Genomic DNA, 22,517 nt, shown 5'->3' on the forward strand with positions numbered 1-22,517 from the left:
AATGAAATATTTATGAGAAACACACACACACACACACACACACACACACAATATTTTCGTGAGGTTCGATTCAATTACCCGACTAAATCAGTGCGTTTCCGTCGCGTTGGAATTATGTAGACGGCTTTGAAGAAGTGACGCGAAATTTCAAGAAAGACGACGCACATGCCGACGCGCAAGCCGACGCCTTGCCATACGTACACGTAAATTTTATCAGACACGCAGTCGGAATTATAAGCGACGCGCGAAGGGTGCCACCGTATTCGGCAACGAGGAAATATAGTTACGAGAGGCGAGACGGCATCCTTTGCGGAGGGCAACGCTCGTGTTTTAACTATTGATGTATAATACATGCGCGCCAGAATGAGGAAGAAAGAAACGGCAATCTGAAATAGAGGAAAAGCTTTTATGAAGGAAACATTTGTCTACGTATAAGGCAATTTATCTCGTCGATCATCGGCTAAGTTTTAGTATATAATCCTACATGAGGAAAAATTCTGACGTTTATTTTCAAAGCGTTTATCTTTTTTCTAAACTGCAGTCTATAGGTCAAATTTTTGTATTATAAAATAATAATAAAATTTTCATACTATAAGGTAATAATAGAAATATCTATGAGTATCTATATAACAAATATAATAAAATATGACATAACACAACAATTATATAAGAGTGATTCTAGTAATTGAGTTATAACTATTAAAATAGAAAAAATTCAAGATAGAAAAAAATGAATAGAAGAAAATTTTTCATTGCTTAACGCGATCTATTATTCAAAGATTATAGTATAATTTATTTTCATGATGTGTTAAGATTATGTATTATATAATATAATTACTATAATATATTCTACATCGTTATTCTTCGCGTATTTCACTTATTGTTAGTTAGAAAATCTGTATGTCGACTTCGTTTCCCGTCGGATTTGTTGAAGAATGCCCCGACAAAATCACTATAGCCTTACCGCTCGCAGCGAATCATGTCTGTTTCGGAAGGCAAGGAGAGAGTAACGTGAAACAGACAAAAACACGACGCAAGATGAGAAACGAGGGAGAAGAAATGAGATATCACCAATAGATAATAAGATAATGATAATCACAGAATTCAACCAACTAGAAGGTAGATTCGATTGTGGAACAAGATATGCAGCATCTTAATACAAAATGATTTCACGTTGCTCCAAAAACCTATTTCCAAAAGGTACATTTTTCATCTTTTGCATATCTTACGCCTCCTGTCTTACAGCTTATTTTGATCGATCTTACATTCATTCTTTCCTCGAACGATTGGCCGAAAGATCGTCGAACGATTGGCCGGGGCATTCAACGGTGTTGCTCGCAGAGCATTCGTTATTTAGCTTAGTGCCTCGTAAAGTAAGAACGACAAGAGAGATCGGAGAGTAGGCACCTGCTGCCGTCTCACAAGCCAGTATGCAGCCATCGCTATGTTACGCTCCGCGCACTATTTAAGATTACAGCCTTCTTCCTCCGCGAAAAGAGGGAAACTCCGGCTGGCACGGGGCGGGGCTCGAGCGAATTCAATCCGAAATGTCGGAAAATTAGATCTCGACTTCCAGTGGCGTCTCGTACCCGTATCACTTTGCCGGCAAGAGAGGCGGATGAGGTGTTACTTTAAAGCAACCAGACAACCGCGGTCGACTCCGGTCTCCCGGTAAGACAACGCAAATGTTATCCGAGGGAACGAGCGAGGAGTGGCGTGCGTTAACTAAAGTGGCTCGTTAAGCGTCTTTTGCACCGCGAGAAAAATCTCTGCGGCTTTACGCTCGTAAAGCTTGTAATTTTTACGCGACTAATTACCGTCTAACTGTGCGCAGTATCGCGCGCATTTAAAAGAGGAGCGTGCGAATTTTGAAGACTCGGTTGTTGTCACGTTGTTGTTTGTTACACTCTAATAAATTTGTGTGCCATTATACAGAAAAAATATAAATAGAGACCTCGGTCCGGTAATTAATCTTTTGGCGATTTTTCAACAATCGCGTCACATAAAAGTCGACTCGGAGCGAAGCAAGAGGAGGCGATCTTTGCATTATTATCGGCGATTACTATGCCGGTCGCGTATATAATAGTCGTTAAACGCGACTTAATATTCCAATCCTTTTCTGATAAGACTATATACGCAGCCGTAACTCGAAATAGGTCGGCAGGTAGGGATGGAGGAGGATTTAAGCGCTACTTGAGGCGATGTTCATAAACGGGTACCCGAACTGACGAGGACGGCTCGTTAAGTTCCCGGGCTCGTTAAGTATGCCGCGGGTCTTGCGCCAGCCGTGCGCACGCGGAGGGCGAAATGCCTTCGATACTTGTACAGATTGTTATGTCGGCAGGAGCTAATACCCGACGGCGGCAGCTCGACGGTAGACGGTTAATATCCCTGCGGTTTGCTATCGCGCGTCACCGACGACGATTACAGGCGGCGGAAAGTATCGAGATGTGTAAACGAGGCTGTGCAGCGATTGTCGCTATTTCCCGTGTTTGAGCGCTTTAGAGATCTCTCTTCTCTTCCTCTACTGCTTCGTTTACATCTCTCTCGCTCGATCTCTCACTTTCTCGCTTTCACGTCGCTCGAATGTTTCACCGGAAACATGAGTACGATCATGATGCGCGATGTTTATCGTGGATAAACCGATAAACCAGTAAACTTGGTTAAATTTTATTAAACCCGAGATTACATTTCTCGGCTAGCTATTGTGTTACGTTTGTGGTAGATTATGTGGTTTCGAAATACATCTAGTTGATTAATATTTCTCTGTCGACGATTAAAATTTTGAATTTTAGGTCTTTCTGGGAAGTATCTGGTCATCGTGATTTGAAAGGCAATAAATTTATAGTGAAAGAGAGATTTTCTTCGCTTTATTAACGAGGCAATGTAGTCTTCGAAAGATATTCCTGATTTCCTATGTTCTAATGTGAATACGATCGCGCGTATTACACCAATGGATTATGTTAATGATAGTTAGCAAACTGAGGCCGGGATGATTAATTGCGTGAGCCAAGTGGGACGCGGTCCGATTGTAACTGAGCAACTATCGATTAACTCGGGCGCATCTTGGCACTTTATCGATGCGGGCATCACCGGCAGCGGGGTCGCTCGATTAATTGTTTCACTCGCAGTTCGCAAACTTATCGCAACCGATTTTCGCGGCGTTTACCGCGAATGCAAAAAAGATCAGCGATATTGGCGTTTACGTCGACAGATATAAATTCTGTCTCATTTATTTTACAAAAATTTTCAAGATTCAGCGTTGAAAAATCGTGAAAATATCATGTGTATCGAACTTCTATTAAGAGACAAACCGATTTCAGGAAATCGAAGCATCTATAAATAAATGTAGGCAAATATTCTATGTATTTTTAAGCAGAATTCTTATAAAGATCTTAATTTATTTCTTATAATTGATTGAGAGGTCGTTTATATGACACACAGAACAATTTTTCTTTCAGATTATTCTGAAAATAGCAAGCGCTAAAGATACGATTCACATTCGTTGGTTATTTTATGAACTAAATCTCTATTGGAAAACGGTTATCCTTCGCGAAGTTAAGTTCAGGCAAGAACACGAGAAGTCGCGTTCTCGTAAAATCGATTGTCGTGGAACAGCGTAGAATATTTATTTACGCACATTACTATCATTTTATTGGATATATTTTATTGGTGATATATATACGCGTCGAAGAGAGAGTAATATTACGATATGTTACTTCATTGAATTACTTCAGCGAATATTTTATGGGTTTTTATTAAATAAAAGTTGTGTATCAAACTTATCATATTTTTGTCGAATCGTGCGCATTTTTCATATTAAAATTAAAATAAATCTAGTACGATTTATAACTGAAACTTAATGCAATAGTAAATATATATAATATAATTTGGTCCATCTATGACATAGATTATGCCCAAACGCACTAAATGAAATCTTCGTAACATGTTTACGTAACATATGCATGTAACATTAGCAGATAAAATATGTAATAAAATATACATAATGTGAGAGACGAATTTACCTCGTCGAAACCGTGTGACCTTTCGTCCGTTGACAAACCGGGGTCTCCACGTTTTATCGACCTGAATACAGTCGATAGGGCCGTCCCAATTAGTTATTTCACCGAGTTTGTTGGTTTACCACAGCTAATTTCAAACAAGGATTATATGTATCCAGGCTTACAACACCGAGGCGAAGTATCGTGATCAGTATAAATAGAAAACGTATTAGGTGTAATGTGAAAAAGTGCAAATAACTTTTTACTAAATTAAGCTTTTAATTTAATTAAGTTATCACCATTAGCTGTAGAATACCTAATATCTGAAGAATTGTAGAATTTTTTTTCCAATAAATTTCATTTATCATAATTTAAATCTTTTGCAATCACTGACAAGTATTTAAGCGAATTTAGTCGTTTTTTTCGGAGAATTCTAAAGAAGCCGCTTTAGCCGTTTCAGTTAGACGAGGAGCGAAGGAGAAGCGTAACTACCGAAAATGCTCGAAGCGGCGAATAGACCGCCGTTTCCGCGCCTAAGTAAATTCCGCGCGTTCCTTCCGTGGCTTCGCGCATTTCTAAAACGGCGCCGAACTGCTATTAGAAGCGTTCTCCTGAGAACTTCCTAACGATACTTCCACCGCACCGTTGCCGCCGCGATGTCGTCGCTCTCTCGCATGCCCCGCGATCGCTCCCGCGAAACTTGTGCCTCGTTAGATTTACCCCGCTGCTGGTCGGTATTAACACCGCCGACGAGCGTTAAGGCGCGGCTAGGAACGCGCTAGAAATGGACGTCCCGATTCCGAACGAATGGCGGAAAGTTCGTAATTGAAGCACACATATGGCATTGGAAAAACTTTCGACGGAACCGGTTTGTTAATTCACGGGGGCAATATGTCGGTAGTCACTCACGAGTAAATCGATAATGTCGTTATATCGTCGGACAATCTCAAAAAGAAGCTCTTTCAATCATGTTTACAAAATACAATAAATAAACGACTCAATGGAAGGCATTGTTCGGGGATGAAGGAAGCAAGAGAGGAGGAGCGGTTCTTTGAATTGGTCGAATTTCCATGCATGGAAATATGTGGGCAGATATTGATGATCACTCTCCATATAATAGAGCTCTGTATTACCTAATTTAAAGGACTTTAGTGCGATATATACCTGACTCTTCATAGGATCCGTATTGATTTGACACATATAAAGGCCGCCGTCCTCTTTCTGCACGCCCTTGATGTGTAGGTTCCATATAGAGTGGTCGCTATGGGACACGGACACCCTCTGGTTGTGCGTGATCACGTGATCGTGTATCGCCTGGATCGCCTTCGTGTCCGCCTTTACCCAACCGACCTGGAACATCAATCGCCGGATCGGGGCCTTAATAGGCGATGGAGACGACGCCGACGGTGAGAACGTATACGGGGGGAGACGCGCGCGGAGTCGGTGCCGGAAATCGCGGTGACGGCGTCGCGGATTTCGCCGAAGACGCCGCAATTTCCTCACAGGCATCCGACTGCGGAATACAAACAGATGTAGGGGATGTCTGTCCCGTGGTGTGCATGCATACACACATACGTATACGCGCGCACACACGGATTGACACGCGTGATTCCCCTTGGCCAAACTTCCAGGCGGTATTTGCATTTTCCTTAGAATATTCCGAATCGTGGAGCGAGGAGCTCTCGCGATTTCACGCGGAACGAGCACACGCGAGCGCACGCACCATACACCCACATCTGCAATTACGTTACATACGTGCCCATTTCAATCAAATAGAAAAAGGCAAGATGCAAAGGCAGCCGCCCGATCGCGGCTTTGTCATTATTCTCGGTGTGTATATTCGCGCGATATTCCGCGATTGCGAGGATATCGTTGCACGTTCGTCATCCACGAGAAGGATATTCGTGATCGTCGATGAGAACTTCACGTTTTTCTTTCATGAGAGATTCATCGATTTTAATTACAATTATCAAAGATTGTTCAGCAGATATCACAGTTGCTTGATTTAGAATCGTTTAAAGAAGCATCGATAAAATGGGGACGCTTGCGAGTCAGTCACTCCTCGGATTTGACTTTCAGATTCCTTTGGGAAGTGAATTATATAAATGGAGAGACTTCCCCCTCCCCGTCTTTGGGGCTACGTCCGGTAACGACAGATTTTCAGCGCGTTACGATTGCGTTTCACATAAATTTAATTATTATGATTCTCCGTTTAGAAGCCTCGTTTTAATTTGACCGATACGAGCCCGTTGACGTTTATTTACACGTAATCGACGGTCCTCATTGTTTCGCGCGATTAAATAAACGGTAATAATAATTGCGCAATCTGTGACGCGCAATGAAGATCGGAAAACGGAAATGCGGTCGAATGAATTCGAGAATAGAATATATATTACGCGTTCAGATATGTTGATATTTCGCTTCTACTTCGCCGAACTGCCGGTGGAGATTCGGATCGATGTGAAACGTAATCGCGTATTCCATTCTACAGTTTACAATTTCGTCGGACGTCAGATATGGATAGCGGAGCCCCAGTCTACACATCTGAGCGTATCTGACCGACTGCGAGCAAATAGTACGTCGGCTGGAGAAGCAACTGGTTATACCGTAATGTAGTTGCGGGTTATACTGGTTCTCGCTCTGCGGCGTAATGCAATTTGCAAGAGCGCAAAGATAAACGATAATGCGTGAAAAAGATCCCACTATACGGTGGTGCATATAAAGTTATTATTAAATTCTACCAAAGGGAAAACGTGAATTTGTAACAAAATTTAAAAGCGTTTATGTTAGTCCGCTATAAATCGTGCTCGCGATCGATAACGAGGTTCCGTGATACAAAATCAGCTTCGCGAAAAATTTGTTAATCCGTTGAAAAGAAACCGTCGAGTCGGTCGTATCATCTTACGGACACGTGTATCGGTAAAACTTCTCTCTGTAGTCAGACTGAAAGAGGAAAAGTCGAGTCAAAGTGTGCGGAAAAATTCCTCTCTTCTTCTTTTCGCCTTTAAGTGAGAATTTTTGCAGATATAACAGGATCGACTTCTGCGTCCGTCCGTGAAAATCGTATAGATAGATTATTTAAAACGCTAAATGTCTTTTCCGTGTACTTGTCGAGGATTTTTTTTTCTCATTGCGGATCTCTGCTTTCATTTTGCAGAAAGTAAAAACTAATTTCCGGACTAGATATATCAATTCTTCTTTACATCACGAATATCGAGATGGACATAAATGTATAAATGTAAATGTGTCTATCAATATGCAACGATTCGAACAGTATGTGATTATGTTGCCTTTTATCTCGCTTGTTTGCTTTTGTCAGATTTTTGTAGTGGTTATCATTATAACGCTAACACACCTCGAATAAATGCAAAATGTTCGCGATGTGTTCGCCGCGCAGAAGTTTAACCTGGTGGGAGAGATATGACTTTTTAAAGGCGCGCCTCCTCTTTCAGAAGTTAAGTGAGACCCCGAGAAGTTAAGCGAGCGTTACGACATCACAGACACGCTGTCGCTTTTCATGCAACGTACCCTGTAACCGCCTAGATGTTTCACCAGACACGTGAAAGTGGCGTCCCTCCCGAGTGCCACAGTTTGATTGGTGATAGGGCCGGAGAATTCGGGTTGAAAAGCGCCGCCTGAAACGATAAAATACGTACGACGTTTCGTGAAAAATACATACGCCATTTGCATACCGCGCACCGCCGGCAATTTTTCGACAGCGACGTCAATTCGCCGTCGTACACAGAATGCACTTTATGCGAAAGCGAATAAACGTCAGAAGGTTGAATGCTACGCGACTAGGCGAGACGCGCGTCGGAGATGCGTCTCGCGACTGCAAATTAAACGCGTAGACGTGACGTCGAATTAGCGGAGAATCGCTGTCGTATATATGCACCACTTATATTAGGCAAACTTCCATATTCACGAGCAACATTGATCGATGCTAGATGATCTTCATGTTATTTGTCTGCTCTCCGATAATTATTTATAATTTCACAAAAATGTTTTAGAAAGAAACAACTGTCGCGCACAATTATCTTTTCATGCTAACGCACGTTTTTATTGAAAATAGAAATGCAATTGATCGGATTTGTAGGACTGTAATGCATTATTGAAATAAAAGTAATTTTTATACAAATTTTGTTTTGTCTACGTTAGGTTGATGAAAATAATATAGATATAAATATATACAATAAAACAATATCGATAATTGTATAAAATTATAGTAAAAGTAGATAATATAAATGAAATTATATTGTTTTCGCCAATTTCACTTATATAGACAGAACAAAATTTGTAAAAATTACTTCTATTTAGTATAATTTAATGTAATTTTCAAAGTAAACATATTAAAAATTAAAACTTAAAGAGAACGATTTTAACACAGAATCATTTTAAATCAACTTATTTCGTGACAACGTAATTTGTGCGGTGCATATCGCAAACGTACACACCGTTTCATTATCCATTATCTTCCTAATGTGAAATTATGCGTGCAACGCACGCAACTGCCATAAATATCGCATCATGCACGATTATAGCTAACGCGCCATTCTATATGTACAGAATACATATCTCCTTTTACTTTCTCATATTTTTCACATATTCCCGGATTATTTCGCAGCTGCACTATGAATAATAGCGCTACACAGACGATAGCGTTCGATTTGACATGACGGCCGCGTAAAATAAGGCGAAACACGATGCGTAACGTATAAATTGCTTCCCCGGCGCGAGATATAGAGATCGAGGATACAGAATGCGCGAAGAATGAGTGGAAGATGTACTCGGTTCAATATGTTCTGTAAAAGTTTGCTCAAATTCCGCGTTTTCTTTCCTCTTGGCGCTGCGCCGTTTATCTGACGATAATTTATGCACGCGAGTTATATACGCGAAACCCAAATAGTTCGCCTAAATGGAAATTTGAGCGTAACGTCGAATGATTTTTATATCCCGTCCATAAACTAAATGCCGCTCGACAACTCGCGCCGAGTGAATTGAATTAATCTTGTAATCGGCAGCTGAGTATCGCGTCGAGATGGTTATCCCGTAGTTTACAGAATGATGACGTAAATGTTGATTGAATCGATCACAGAGAGAGAGAGAGAGAGAGAGAGAGAGAGAGAGAGAGAGGGGAGCCGACGAGGAGGGGGAGGAGTGATTCTCTCTCGAATGCATTTTCTCACGCAAATAGATTCTACGCGAGAGCAAATAAGGAGAACTGACTTTTTACTATTGTTTTTATATTTCACGATCTTCGCATAAACAGACTGTTTTGGTACTGGAATTCTGTGTGTCTAGAAACGTATATATAGAAAAATGTACCGTATCAAATGGGCTTCCAACGAGATGCGCGCGCGCCCGATAACATTTTCGTATGAATTTTTGCTAAAAGTATACCGGCAGCAGCATACAACGGGGGGGTAAACAGGACAATGATACTTCTGCAAAAATTTCTGTCCCAGCTGCTGCATATAAGCTACTCGATTTCGAATTTTTTAATATTCTGCAATATCGCGAGGTTTGTCCGAATAGTTGTTCCGACGTCATGGAAATGCAATATTGACTTGTTAATTGATTAAATTAAAAGAAATACTCAATATACTCGCCGCAATATAACAGGTACGTTTATTGCGTCTATTATTACCTTTATTTTTAAAACTAATTTTTTTTTCGATTTTAATTGTCTTTATTTTAAGAAGGTATGCAAATCACGATTTTCCTTTTTTCATAATAAGTATCAATAAAATCGCATCTTCGGCGCTGATGAGAAGAAACGTGGCCATTATTGGATAGTTTAATAGCAAGGAAATTTGCGATATTGAGTTACGGCTTAATCAGCTTAATCGTCACCTTTTATTACGATTTCCTTCGTTTTAAGCGGACGAAATCGCGTATAATCATTCGACGGATTTAAATAGAGGGAAATTTTCAAAATTAGATCTCTCTAAAATTGGGGATTTTTGAAATTGTTTTCCCACAAGTTGCCGTATCTATGTGGACAGCGAGTTATATGTGAAATTAATTAGAATGCGACAAATGTATGAACTGAAACAATTTCGTTGTAATTCGAGTTATTAATTTTCGATTATCCGATTTCTCATTACCCCGCGCATATAACGATATGTTTGGATGAAACTTGTAACTGTAATAAAAGATCTTTAATTACATTGACATTCGAAACCCATTAAAAAGTGACGTATCGAAAATGACTACGTAAAATAAACGGAAATACAATTTCACATGTTAATAATTTTGATTAATAATCATCTTCTGAAGTAAATTATGACTTTTCGTAATGCTTTCGGATCTAAATGCGACAATTTCTATAGCCAATGCAATTCAAACGATAAATGTGATTACAAGCGAATAGAAACGGAGTAATTGCGGAAAATTAAACAGACAAGAGAAAACTCTATAGAAATAAGAAAATTCTACGAACAGAATCTGACGACTACGAACAAAAGAAGCTAATAGAGAGTTTAAAAAAAATGAGTCAAGTGCGGATCTATTTATCTTGCAATATAGGAATAATTGGATCAACAAATATTAATAAGAAAAGTCGCGACAATTACGGTGATAACATTTTGTTGCCAACGGCTATGCGAGTTGATACGGACAGGACACTATGTTAAAAGTTAAAATATAACTCCGGGATATATAAACCGGGTCGCAGTCATTTGTTTTGCGAAAGTAATGTTTGCAATTAAAGCGCCACATAGTGCAATGCACATTTTAATTATTTTCAAGAAAAGAAATTTTCTTGAAAAACATTATAATGGAGAATAGGTATTGCATTTAAATTTCATTACGAATTTAATTTTTACGCCAAGCGCAGCACATGATTGGACAATTATAGAGGGGTAAGAAAATTAAAAATCTAAACCACGCAAATCGTAGATAGTCGTCAAGCAAAATTCGAAAGTATTAAGAATTCAGATACATATATTGTATCTTTATTTCACGAGCGTTGATGCGTTATTTGGGATTTTTAATCGAGCGTAGATCTAAGTTGTTTTAAAGTACTACCTTAAAGAAAACCCAAGAAATTGTCAATAACCTATCCGCATTTTATTAATATTAAAAAGTTGCACCGGCATAAATTACTTATCGCGCGCGTCGTACTCGTCAACATTGCGGCGGAAAGTACACGAGAAACCACGGTTTTCCATCCGGAAACTTTGTTGGAAATTGCGAGTAGCTTATTATCGAACTTCCGTCGGGAAAATAAGTTGTTATGGATATTAAATATCGTAACGTTCTTCGACGCGCAGAAATGTACATAGCCCGTAGCCGAATTAGTAGCTTTCGCTTTTCGACATACGATCCCTTTGCAACCCGTAACAAGCAAGCCTTATTAATTCCAGCGCCGTGAACTCTCTGTCGCTATTTCGAGATAATTCGGGTAATTTTCGCGCTGGGGTTTCCCATTCTTCGAGGGCCGTTTTTCGCGTTAATACCGTTACAGTGATAGCTCACTCCGTAAAATGGCGATGCTTTCATTCATTTTTTACTCCCTCTCTCGGAAATTAAATTTCTATTTTTTATATTAAATAGGAAGATACGTAATTAAATTATTTTAATTTGTTGAAACATTATTATATCAATAATATCAGGAAAAAGCTGAAATATATTCTTTTTATCAGTGTATTAATAAATATTTGTTAGTTAAATAAAATAACTGCAAACGTTTTTAGCGTGTGTAACATGTTTTTTGTGAAATACATACGCGAGTATATAAATGCAGATTGAAGGGTTGGAAAATAAACTCATGGCGAGAGAAGGAAAAATAAACTATCGATTACTGCTGATGATTTGAGCAATTTATCTCATAAATAGCATCGCACCGCGCAATTATTTACTCCCTATTGGTCAAGCGTTATTTGACAATAATTTTGCGCATCATTTCGTGCACGCTCACAGCGAGCGATGCAAAAGCGTATTTGATGAAATTCACGCAATACTAATAATCACCTGGAAGAATATTCATTTAGCAATGATTATTAGTTAATGCTTATCAAGCATAATATTTGGATAAATTGTTTCTAATTTCTACATATGTAGAATTTAGAATTTGTTTTTTAATTTATTTTTGTTACATTTATTTCGTAAATTTTATCAAATACAATGATTAATTATAAGATTTGTTAATTTTCTCAATTTTTATTGCAAAATATTGCTTACATTTACGCCTAACATATAATATTCAATTTTCCATAAATTAAGGCATATAAAATATTAATTAACGATACGATTTTCGAACCGAATAAAATGTTTAATCAGGTTATCCGTTTAATTAATAAAACAGTAATTTTTTAATTTTTATAATAGACTTATGTAATTAATTATCTTAATCTTTTATAGAATTATGTTACGAATATATGTATATGATAGAATAATTCCATATTTTTCCGAGAATTTCCATTTTTTTCCCCGAGATTTTTCACGCGCTAGAAATTTGTGGCGAATGAACTTCGTATTGCTCGATCCACGCATATCGCGCGTGTAATCGTGCATCCGAAGTGTCGACTAAACTACTGCTGCAGTGTATCAATTGAGGTAATATTAACTACACATTTAACTCGTCGCGCTAGAATGCACACGCTCTCACTCATTGTCAGTACGTTGATAACGACAGCCTCATTTATATGCGTCATATCGCGTAATGACAGTCAAAAATTAAAATGTTAAATAAAAACATTGATATAAATTTATTGCATTTTTCTGTTTGCTAAAAATATCTCTATAGCCAACTGCTTAGCTTACTTTATTTATAATGGAATTGTTGCAAAGAATAAAACCAAATCTCTTAAAATGCAAATAAAAAAACGTATAAAGATAACGTAAAGACATCTAAATATTCGATAGAGCGAATAAATCAACGTATGCCTGCACTTGTGTATATATATATATATATTTTACGAACAACACGTTTAATACCTTGCATTGGGGAAAAAGATCGTATCCCCTTGGTCCTGGCAAGCTCCGCTTGCGCGCCTGTAAACGCACTTTCCTTCTTCACGAGTGGCCAAAGTAAACGGCCAAACAAGCAAACAGACACTCTACAAATCTCGTCACCCAAACAGCCACCACCCGCACGTAACTCTGCCCGGCTAAAGAAATATTCGCAAAGGCGACTCTCGACGGAAAAGTCGTTCCCGAGTTTCAGCGTTTCATTTTTCTCGTTTTGTATCCCTAGGCTCCTTTTTTCTCTCTCTATCTCTTTTTGACTCCGTTTTATCCAATCCTTTTCCTTCTTTTTTTCGCTATTCATGTTCTACTGCAGTGTAGCAAGCGCATTCATATTTAATTATATCTTTTCTCTTATATATAAATCGCTCTTGTTATATTATCTTTGAAGTAGCAGTATAAGTTTTTAATACCTTAGAAAATTTATCTTTAACAAAAATATTGATTGCTCTTAGTATAATAGATGTATAATAGATAGTAGAAATAGAATATAATAGTATAATAGATGATCTCTAGCTTTTAAAGTAGATATTTTGGAATTAAATTGAGATCTTCCTCCCTTCTCTCTATGAATATAATTAAATTTTATTTATCAATATTCAGCATATATATATTGAAACTCATTCAATATTGAAGAATAAAATAATATCTCTTGTAAGTGAATTTTCATTGTTAAAAAATGTCGAGACTTCTCGAGAAAATTTTCTTAGAACGTGAACCTTTGAATTTTAATGTAATGTTTATAAATTATTTACAGTTATTTAATTATTTCGTTACTATACTTTAAGCATTTTTACCCTAATTTTATACATTTGTTATAGGTTACAATTTATTTTTAAGACTATTATTTTTCTAGCATTATTGTTGAATTTCCTTTTTTCCGTTCATTTTTCTTTTTTGTGTCTCCTTTTTACTTCTCTCTTTTTCCATCGTTTTTCCCAGTCTCATTTTTCCGATTGTCTCGCAAAAGCGGCTTTGCCTATCGTAACGAGACGTTTGAGGCGAGTTTTGTCGCGATTCGATGGCGTCACCGGTAATGCAAAACATAAGCGGAAGAACTCGGCTATGTACCAACAGACGCGGCGCTAAATTCATCGGGACGCACAAATGCGAGAGTTGAGGATGGGATGTATTGTAGGGTTCTTCCATCTGTCGCTTCCCGAAATCGTTGCGGCGGGAGTCATTTCTAGACGAATATTGACTTGTAAAACATTAAATATCCAACAAAAAATATCGCGCACTTATATCCGTAGTTTTCGAGTTAATTAGTATTTATATAAATAAATAAAGATATATATTGTATATATAATTTTGTTAAAATCTATAAAATTAATTACATTTATTCAACATGATCTTCTCGAGCGAATTCCCTTTCAAAGGAAAGGAGAGAGATTTAGAAAGTTGATGGAAGATACGCTGCATTTACAGCGAAAGCAGTACGTCTCAGATTAAATGAAAAATTTCTAAATAAGATCGAGAATTTGCATTGCGGTATCGCTTCATCGACGACGTCGCCGTTCGTTCTTGAGAAAAGCCGCGGAAAGAAGGGTCTCGTTTAATTTAACTCAATTTATTCTTTCGTTTGCCCGCCTCTGAATGGGCCGTCCCTTTCCATTCACCCTTCGTTAAGCGGTCGATAAGTGAAAATTCCCGATTGGCCAGAAACTGTCTTTCTATAGTCCGCACGTTCCGTTCCCTTATTTATTATCCCTTTCAGCGTCACGCATTGCCGCTCGATATTAGATGCACAATGGAGCATCTCGGGCATCTTCCCGATGGGGCCTTCGCATCGCGTTCATAATTATCGCTTTGCGGATGCTCCTCCACGAACCTACTTCAACTATCCGCAATCTGGAAGCTGGCAGCGTCTACAAAGTTCCGCCAGATCTGTTTTGGACTGTTTTGGGATTTGTTTTAGAACTATTCGATGCATTTGTGCCGTGAAAACGTATTGTGTATGTCATATGGAGAATATGTATTTCATGGATGTATAATATATACTCGTATCTACATATTTAAAGAGTTAAACGAACAAAATGACACATACACATTATACATAATAATGTAGGTACGTATTTTTAAAAAGGAACAAAAGTGGAGAATGTTCTTTAAATCACAAATATATATTAAGGTAACCTAACCTAACCTTTCTCCTTCCAGTGTATCAAGAATTATTTACGTATAACCTGTTTGTATTTAGGTATAATCTCTATGAACATATAGGGAGTATATACTGTCTTTTTAAATTAGGTATTCTAAAAGATACGTTTTTTAAAACTTGTTGCTAAGAAAAGATTGATTCTAATAGATCCAAAAGAAACCGCGATAGCTCTGGACTATTTATGACTATTGAAATGTTGGATATTTTTAGTTGTTCTAATAGAATTACTTTTTTATTCGTATTGATACGTCAGCAGATTTTATAATCATGATTTATATATCGGTTTTTTATAGTTAGTATCGAATCTATTTTTAATATCTACTTTTTCCTTCTATAATAAATACAGAATAAATGAGAATAATAAACGTCTAATAAATTTTGGAAACTTTTTGTATTATTTATTATCTATTAAAAATGAAATTAATAGAATAAATTATTATTTTCTGTCCAATGATAAGTTATTAATTCTATAATAATAAATGAAATTGGACCGATATGATTATGTTATCACGTCATTATAATTATATTTATTAAAAATGGAATGAAAAATAACACAATTTTCACACATATTTTATTTTAAGCGTTAAGACCAATAAAGATTTATACATATAGCATACATTTTTAGACGGGAGAGAACTTGAAAAGAGTTAAACGGAATCTGATGGATTAAAGTAAATTCCCGCGACAATTCGTCGAGATCACGATGCAAATTGGGCAATTTACGATAGAACGGAAGAATGCCAGTCGTTAAGGGAATGCGTATTGGGTGCAGGTGTCACGGCGCTTGCCTGTTTGCGAGAAATGGATCCGCAAAGAATATCCCGGCGCGCGCTAGTTTTCCTCTAGGAAATCTTATTTACTTGCTGAGTACGCGGGGCGAGGTCGGCTGAAATTGAGTGACGTCAGTAATCAAATGCCATTCACCCGTTATGAAGACGTTTCGCCTCGGTGGAAATTATCATGCGAATGCGCGACTGGAGGAAGCGATAAAACCTTGATAGTTTGCGAAATTTTCTTGTCTACGTCAAACTATAATATCTACCTATCTTTCTTCACGGTCCGCCCCAAGCTCCCGCCTTTCTTTTCTCTTTCCGTCGTCGCTCGTCTCTCACGGTATCTGCAGTCTTTATTAAAATCGTAATCTTTTATTTCCTCTCGCGGACATTCGCTTGTACGTTTGAACAGTAGTCTATTTAGCTTTTTACTAGATGTAGTTATTCGAGACAAAAGATAAATTATATTCGACTTTATGCATCGACAAGGGCTGCTAAATATTCATGTTCACTTTTGTACAATTTTATTTTCCTCATTGATCTTTTTTATCTTATTCCTACTTGTTGAAATTTTTTCCTTTACAGTCATTTGTGATTCAAAGCTTATTAATGTTTGTGAGTAAATTTTTTTCCTTTATAGTCATTTGTGATTCAAAGCTTATTAATGTATGTGTGGTGTGTGTGTGTGTGTTTATAAAATAAATAATTAATATGTGTAATAATGAAGAAATTAATAGATGATTAATACGATACCCCAAATAATCTCGATTTATCGGTTTATTAATTAGCTACTATTATCGCTATTTAAACATATAAGCATTAAAACCTGTCTGCATTTCCATTAAAATCATTTTATTTCCGTTTTTGAAATAAATTCCACTTGAAATGAACTGAAAACCTATTTACATCGTTAAGCTTAATCCGCGAAACCTTTTAACTTCTAGTATTAAATATTGCCGTAATTAGAGCTCTTTCAAAATCCGCGCTATGAACAGATTGATCCATTTCATACGTAAAATTTTTTCATCTGAATATATTACAATTACACGTATATATATAGATATATATTTTTTGCTTTGAATATTGTATGATAGATGTACGATTTTATTTATACGCGCGGACGGTAAAGTGGAATGAGCGATAATATGCGTGTTTTAACGGAACTGCGAATGGGTCGCTTTAGCCGGAGCACGCGCGTTGGCATTCAGAAAAAGTAATATCTCACCGAAGAGTGGAAGGTCGTAAGGCCAATATCGCCGTATGTCGTGCCGTGCAAGTGTGCGTTTCAAAAGCGGATTAGTTCCGGGTATTGTATTTACAGGTGGTCGCGCACCAGTCGGGCGGCTTAGTTGCAAAATTGCCCGTACATAGCGCGATATATATCTCATGGTTCTCGTATTCATCGGGTTCGGCGGCCCCTCTCGAAATCTGCAAACGCGCCGCGCGCACGTTCGCGTGACACGATAGGTATCTATTCTTATTGGGATTCTAATATCGCCGGGATCAACCGGGGATCCGTTGAGGGATTTCGCTAAATTAATCTTGTTTTTTTTTCCGAAATCACTTCACACACACAATCCGCGGTCTCCATCTATAATATTACTATCTCAAGGAGGCACCTTATAATTGATACGGATTAATCGAAATCTCTCTAGCTACATTTGCATTTGCGTGTAATCTGCGGAACGATGAAGATTTGGTACTTACCAAAAATATCATTTGGATAGATCAGGAGCGCCAATAACACCATTAGAAGTGTCTTTTGCCAATCCACCATTTTGCCACAATCATGGAGCCAGCTGGAACATAAAAATATTATATAATATGTGTCCCGAAACAAATCATTTTTTTAATATTGTGGGTAAGTTTGAAAGGTAGTGTTCTTCGATTCGAAGTGAAATGTGTCACGATGTGATTCATGGTTCTCTTAAGTATATGTATTTAACAGCAATAATAATCGAGTACATAAATTACGATGAAGCGAAATGCGAGTCTTTCTTGTCGACCGGTAAGACAATGACTGTCTATCTTCAAATTCGCGCTACAGTCCACCTGTCTCGGGGGAAGGGGGCTAACCCTTTGTCTTCAGTTCGTTCAACTCGTCAAAACATATGTTCGTTCGATTATTATTCTCTCTTTCTATTTATAGCTGCTTCTCGGTAATTTTCTATCTATGTATAGCTTATAATTTCGTCTGCAATATAATATTCAACTTCAATTTCACACACATTTTTGTATTCTTTAATTTATGTACTATATGTTTTCTCTCTTTAAATAATAGTTTTTTTTTACGATCATTTACGTCGTAATTTATAGAAGGATTGCCATCTTTGAATAAAGATTTACAGTTTTCTTGCATTATTATTAATTAATAAAATATTGAATACATTGCATGGACAAAAATGATATTTAACGAGAATCACGAGCAATTAAACACGTCATGTCAGTTAATTACAGGTACAATTTATCCGCGTATCCTTTTGATGATTTATGTAGAAATTATTGATGAATGCAATTAAATAAATCTATCGTGTTTTTGTATTCAATGATTGGAAATAAAGCGCAACTACAAAAGAAGACCAAAAGTTATAGAATAACAAATACGATCTGCACACACACAATTGCATTTACGGAAATACCTATATAACTGTCATTTATCATCGATTAATTTTATCACAAATTACGTACTAAGAAATGCAGGCTAAAACAATTTGATCGCCGATATGCAAATAATCAACAGATTCTGAGCATTAATCCCCTCGAATCGCGTACCAACGGTCCCCTGCTTTATTGGCTTGGACGTTCCGCGCACGTCTGGGACGAAAATAAAAATAATAAAGTAGACGTGAGGCGTGGGAGAATATATTACTGGTGGAAACATTAAAGTCGTGTCAGCGTCTGTGATGGTAAGATATTCCACGGGGATATTCCTTATCTTTTCATCTAGACTTTGCGTATACAGATCAAAACCCGCACCCGTTTTTCCTCTGGTTATATTGGGGATAACGGTAGCCCGTTTATTTACGTGTATATATTACATCAAAGATCAAGAAAGATATATTGCACAAACCACAAAAATATGAGATCTTTCGGTATATGTCGCAAACACGTGCAAGAAGTGAGTCAATCTTATTATAATTTATTGTTTTCTTTTTAAACGGGCGTGATAGAAAAATTTAACGATACACAAAAAATTCTTTTCGATATAATTGTTGTGAGAGATAAATATTACAATTTTTTCAATAAAGCTCTTTTTAATATAAATTTTATTTGATATTATTAGGAAAAATAAGCGAATTTTCACGAATAATTTCAGTATAACGTGTAAGTTGCGTAGAGTTGATGGCGAAATAAATTGCCACACCTCGCAGTGAAGCAAAAACTGAAAATTAAGATATGAGCTTGTAAAAAAAATTTATCACGGCAATAACATCGCCTTTGGCGACCTGGTTAGCGCGTTGCAGGCGTTAAACGCCAATCAGGCAAGTTTCCCTTGTGCAGCAGCACACGAATAACTCTATTACGAGGCGCAACGCAGCTACCTGACTTGTTAGACACTTCGAATCATAATATTAAATTGATGTGTCACTCATATCGATCTTCTTGCAGTTATTATATATAATAACGACGATAACGTTCATCCATCTCCTTTCATTTTCAGGATGAAATTAGTAACGTTACTGTATCAAAATATGAACCAGGCTGTAGAAACGCATATGTAAAACATACGGCGTAAATGCGCGGTGTTATTTATAAGCAGTTCTCATATAATTTTCTATATAAAATTACGACGCAATTTTCATATTGCGCAATATACTTATTACGTTACTACATTATTTCCAAACAAATTTGATAATTAATAATGATAATTAAATATATTATATTGATTTCGTTCTGTAACTTAAACAATTTTTGTGCTTCTGATTATAACGGTATAAAGCAATACGTTAAAATCTCTGCAAGATTTCACTCATCCTCTTCTACTTGCAAATGCAAAGATTAAATAAAGCATTATACGGAAATGCTTGATTGTCTCTCCGGGAGGCAAAGATCCTAACACGAAGTCCGAATATCCGTGCTGTTGCGCTCGAAAGAGTAGTCATCGTCGCGCGAAAGTTTGCCCACGACAACTCCGCGACGGAAAACGGTGGAAGTTAGGTACATTTATCGTTCCCCCCGGCCGGATGCGCGCAATACGAGCGAAGTGTATCCATCATGTGGACGCGTGCCCGCGCGCGACAAGAAGCGGAATCAAGTTCAAGACTCGGCGAGCTTTTCCACTCGAGTGCAATGAGCAATAGCAGCGCGCGGCCTTACCCAACAAGTTTCAAATGTGATGAGTGAAAAGGCGAGGCGATAAAACTTGACATCGGTGTTGTACAAAGTTGGCGAAATAGCACTTTCTCACTTTCTCTCTCTCTCTCTCTCTCTCTCTCTCTCTCTCTCTCTCTCTCTCTCTCTCTCTCTTTTTCTCGCGAAATTTGCAACTCTCACAGGCATATTGTGAACACACGCAGTGCTCAGTACTCTCGCAGCGCAAGTGATGATAATTCCCAGCGCGTGTTCCAGTAAAATGTCGTAAACGCAAAATTTGTATAATGCGTAAAGCGCTCTCGGGAAAAGATTGTAAATCGTAATATATAAGCGCTAAAGAAATAACCGCAGCACTTTTACAGAATAATAATTTATATTGAAATATCGTTGTCGGTGTCGGTATACTTACGATACGGACGATAGAGACAACCGTGGCTTACCCTATTTTATACCGCGCGGTTACAGTACGCTCGTCCGTGAAGCGAGAGGAAGCTGCGCCATATACCACGGGCGACGTGACTTTATTCAAAGCGGATTCCGTCGTTTACTCGATACACAGGCCGGAGTAATATCGAGTTTGGATTTCGACTAACAAGAGAGACCGCGGGCACGAAAAGGCGGCCGGCGAACGACGAGCTCCGCGTAAACAATACCATCGAGTAATTAGACGTACACGAGACAATTCTTCTTCGACGAATGGAGAGTCGCGCGTCATGGTAGACGAGCCGTATTGTTTTACACGGGTTTAGGGACGACAATTCGAAACCGAGAACGAAGACGCGCCCCTTTGTCTTACGTTGCGCCTTTGTGCATTTTGTGCAAATTTTCAGTTGAAACACTTTTGTCGACCCCGCGCCCACCCCATTTTCGTTCAGCTCCGTCGGTTTCATGCAATAGCGAAATACTTGCGTTATTATTTACATCCATTTAAATTCTAAACGTGAGAAACGACCCGAATAAAAGTTGCCGTATTACCATATTACGGTCAAAAATGATATTTTCAATATCTTCGAACGCTTCTTACGTCATTCTTTATATGAACCTATCAAAATCCAGAATAAACTTCATGAAATAAAAAAATAGAGAAAATTTATGAAATTGTAAACCAATCACTCTGATATTAAAATCAAGGAATTTATAAAAAATAGAATTGATTAGTTTGGTTTTTGAGAGACTCGTTTATTGTATCGTACATAAATAACGAGAATTTCACGAGAATGCATTGAGAGTAATAGATCGCGCAACGAAGGGACAATACGTTCGACCAATCGCAAATTATTGGGGATCTCTGAAGTATTAGAGTAACCTCGCAGTGGTTACAGTCCGTGATTAGTCAGACGCGCGGAGCTAAGCCCAAGTCGTGTACACCTGAGTTCGGGTAATTTATAGCCAGGCCATTGTAACATTTCGGTGATACTTTCCAACGAGCTATACGTGATTATTACCAAATTCGTAATTGAAGGTGGGAGCGGTCGAAAAATACGTCCATGCCGCACAATTTAAAAAATTATTACATACTCTGATCGTATGTTGCGTACACTCGTTAGCACGTGGAACGGATTTAACGCAGCGTTTTTATACCATAGCAATTGGAATATATATTTTTAATAACTTTGCATATTTATACTTATATCCTTATACTTCGAATACTTATTTATTTAAATTATGTTTGCGACTGGTTTTAGAAACAAATGGAAGCCACTGGAAATTGCATAAGATTATTATATATACTATGAATATTTTATGATATAACTACTCCAAATTTAATCTAAAATTCTCCGGTTTCCACAAAGTTTCCTTTCTAATGAGTTCATTTAAACGCATAAAATTCAAATCTTCCTAATGGTGGAACTTTTAGATGCACATAGCTGGAAATTAAACCATGCCGCAGTCACGTGATAAATGTGTCCATAATCCGAATGCATCTCCGTTGCAATTCGAGGTAAAAGAACATCTTGTCACGGTGAATTCAGGTTCCGTTTGATTATATCTTTTCAGCGAGTTACCCGGCGTCTCGTAAGACCAGTTGATAGTTGACGCTAACAAACGCAAAATGGTGCTGCGCGCGCGAAAATCTTGTTACACAGAAATTTAATTATTCCCGGACAAGTGCCGGGCTACAAGAATCGCGATAGAAAAAAAATTACTGGCGCGTATCGCGCCGCCTTAATGCGATCTATGTAGGTAAAGCAACGTCATATACAGGGCGTAAGCGCGTGCGAATACGAGCAAATGGTTTTTACTATGCGGGGGCATTATATGGCGGTTGTAATTCTTGCGGTTTCTCCGTCGCGGGCG

General features: G+C 37.8%; 1 protein-coding gene and 1 long non-coding RNA gene across 4 annotated transcripts in view; one reads left to right on the top strand and one right to left on the bottom strand.

The window, feature by feature from the left end:
* Nucleotides 1-22,517, top strand: part of LOC139814123 (uncharacterized) — a 173,205-nt gene that overhangs the window by 84,570 nt on the left and 66,118 nt on the right. The gene's annotated exons all lie outside the window — the stretch shown is intronic.
* Nucleotides 1-22,517, bottom strand: part of LOC139814119 (lachesin) — a 95,454-nt gene that overhangs the window by 24,262 nt on the left and 48,675 nt on the right. For all 3 annotated transcript variants that reach the window (XM_071780148.1, XM_071780147.1, XM_071780149.1), the window contains exons 2-4: nucleotides 17,613-17,704; nucleotides 7,530-7,636; nucleotides 5,166-5,351 (exon numbers count right to left, since the gene is read on the bottom strand). In XM_071780148.1, the coding sequence (XP_071636249.1) occupies nucleotides 5,166-5,351; nucleotides 7,530-7,636; nucleotides 17,613-17,704 (385 nt within the window). The remainder of the gene's footprint in view (nucleotides 1-5,165; nucleotides 5,352-7,529; nucleotides 7,637-17,612; nucleotides 17,705-22,517) is intronic.

This window comes from Temnothorax longispinosus, chromosome 6, assembly GCF_030848805.1.
Source record: "Temnothorax longispinosus isolate EJ_2023e chromosome 6, Tlon_JGU_v1, whole genome shotgun sequence".
NCBI classification, from domain to species: domain Eukaryota; kingdom Metazoa; phylum Arthropoda; class Insecta; order Hymenoptera; family Formicidae; genus Temnothorax; species Temnothorax longispinosus.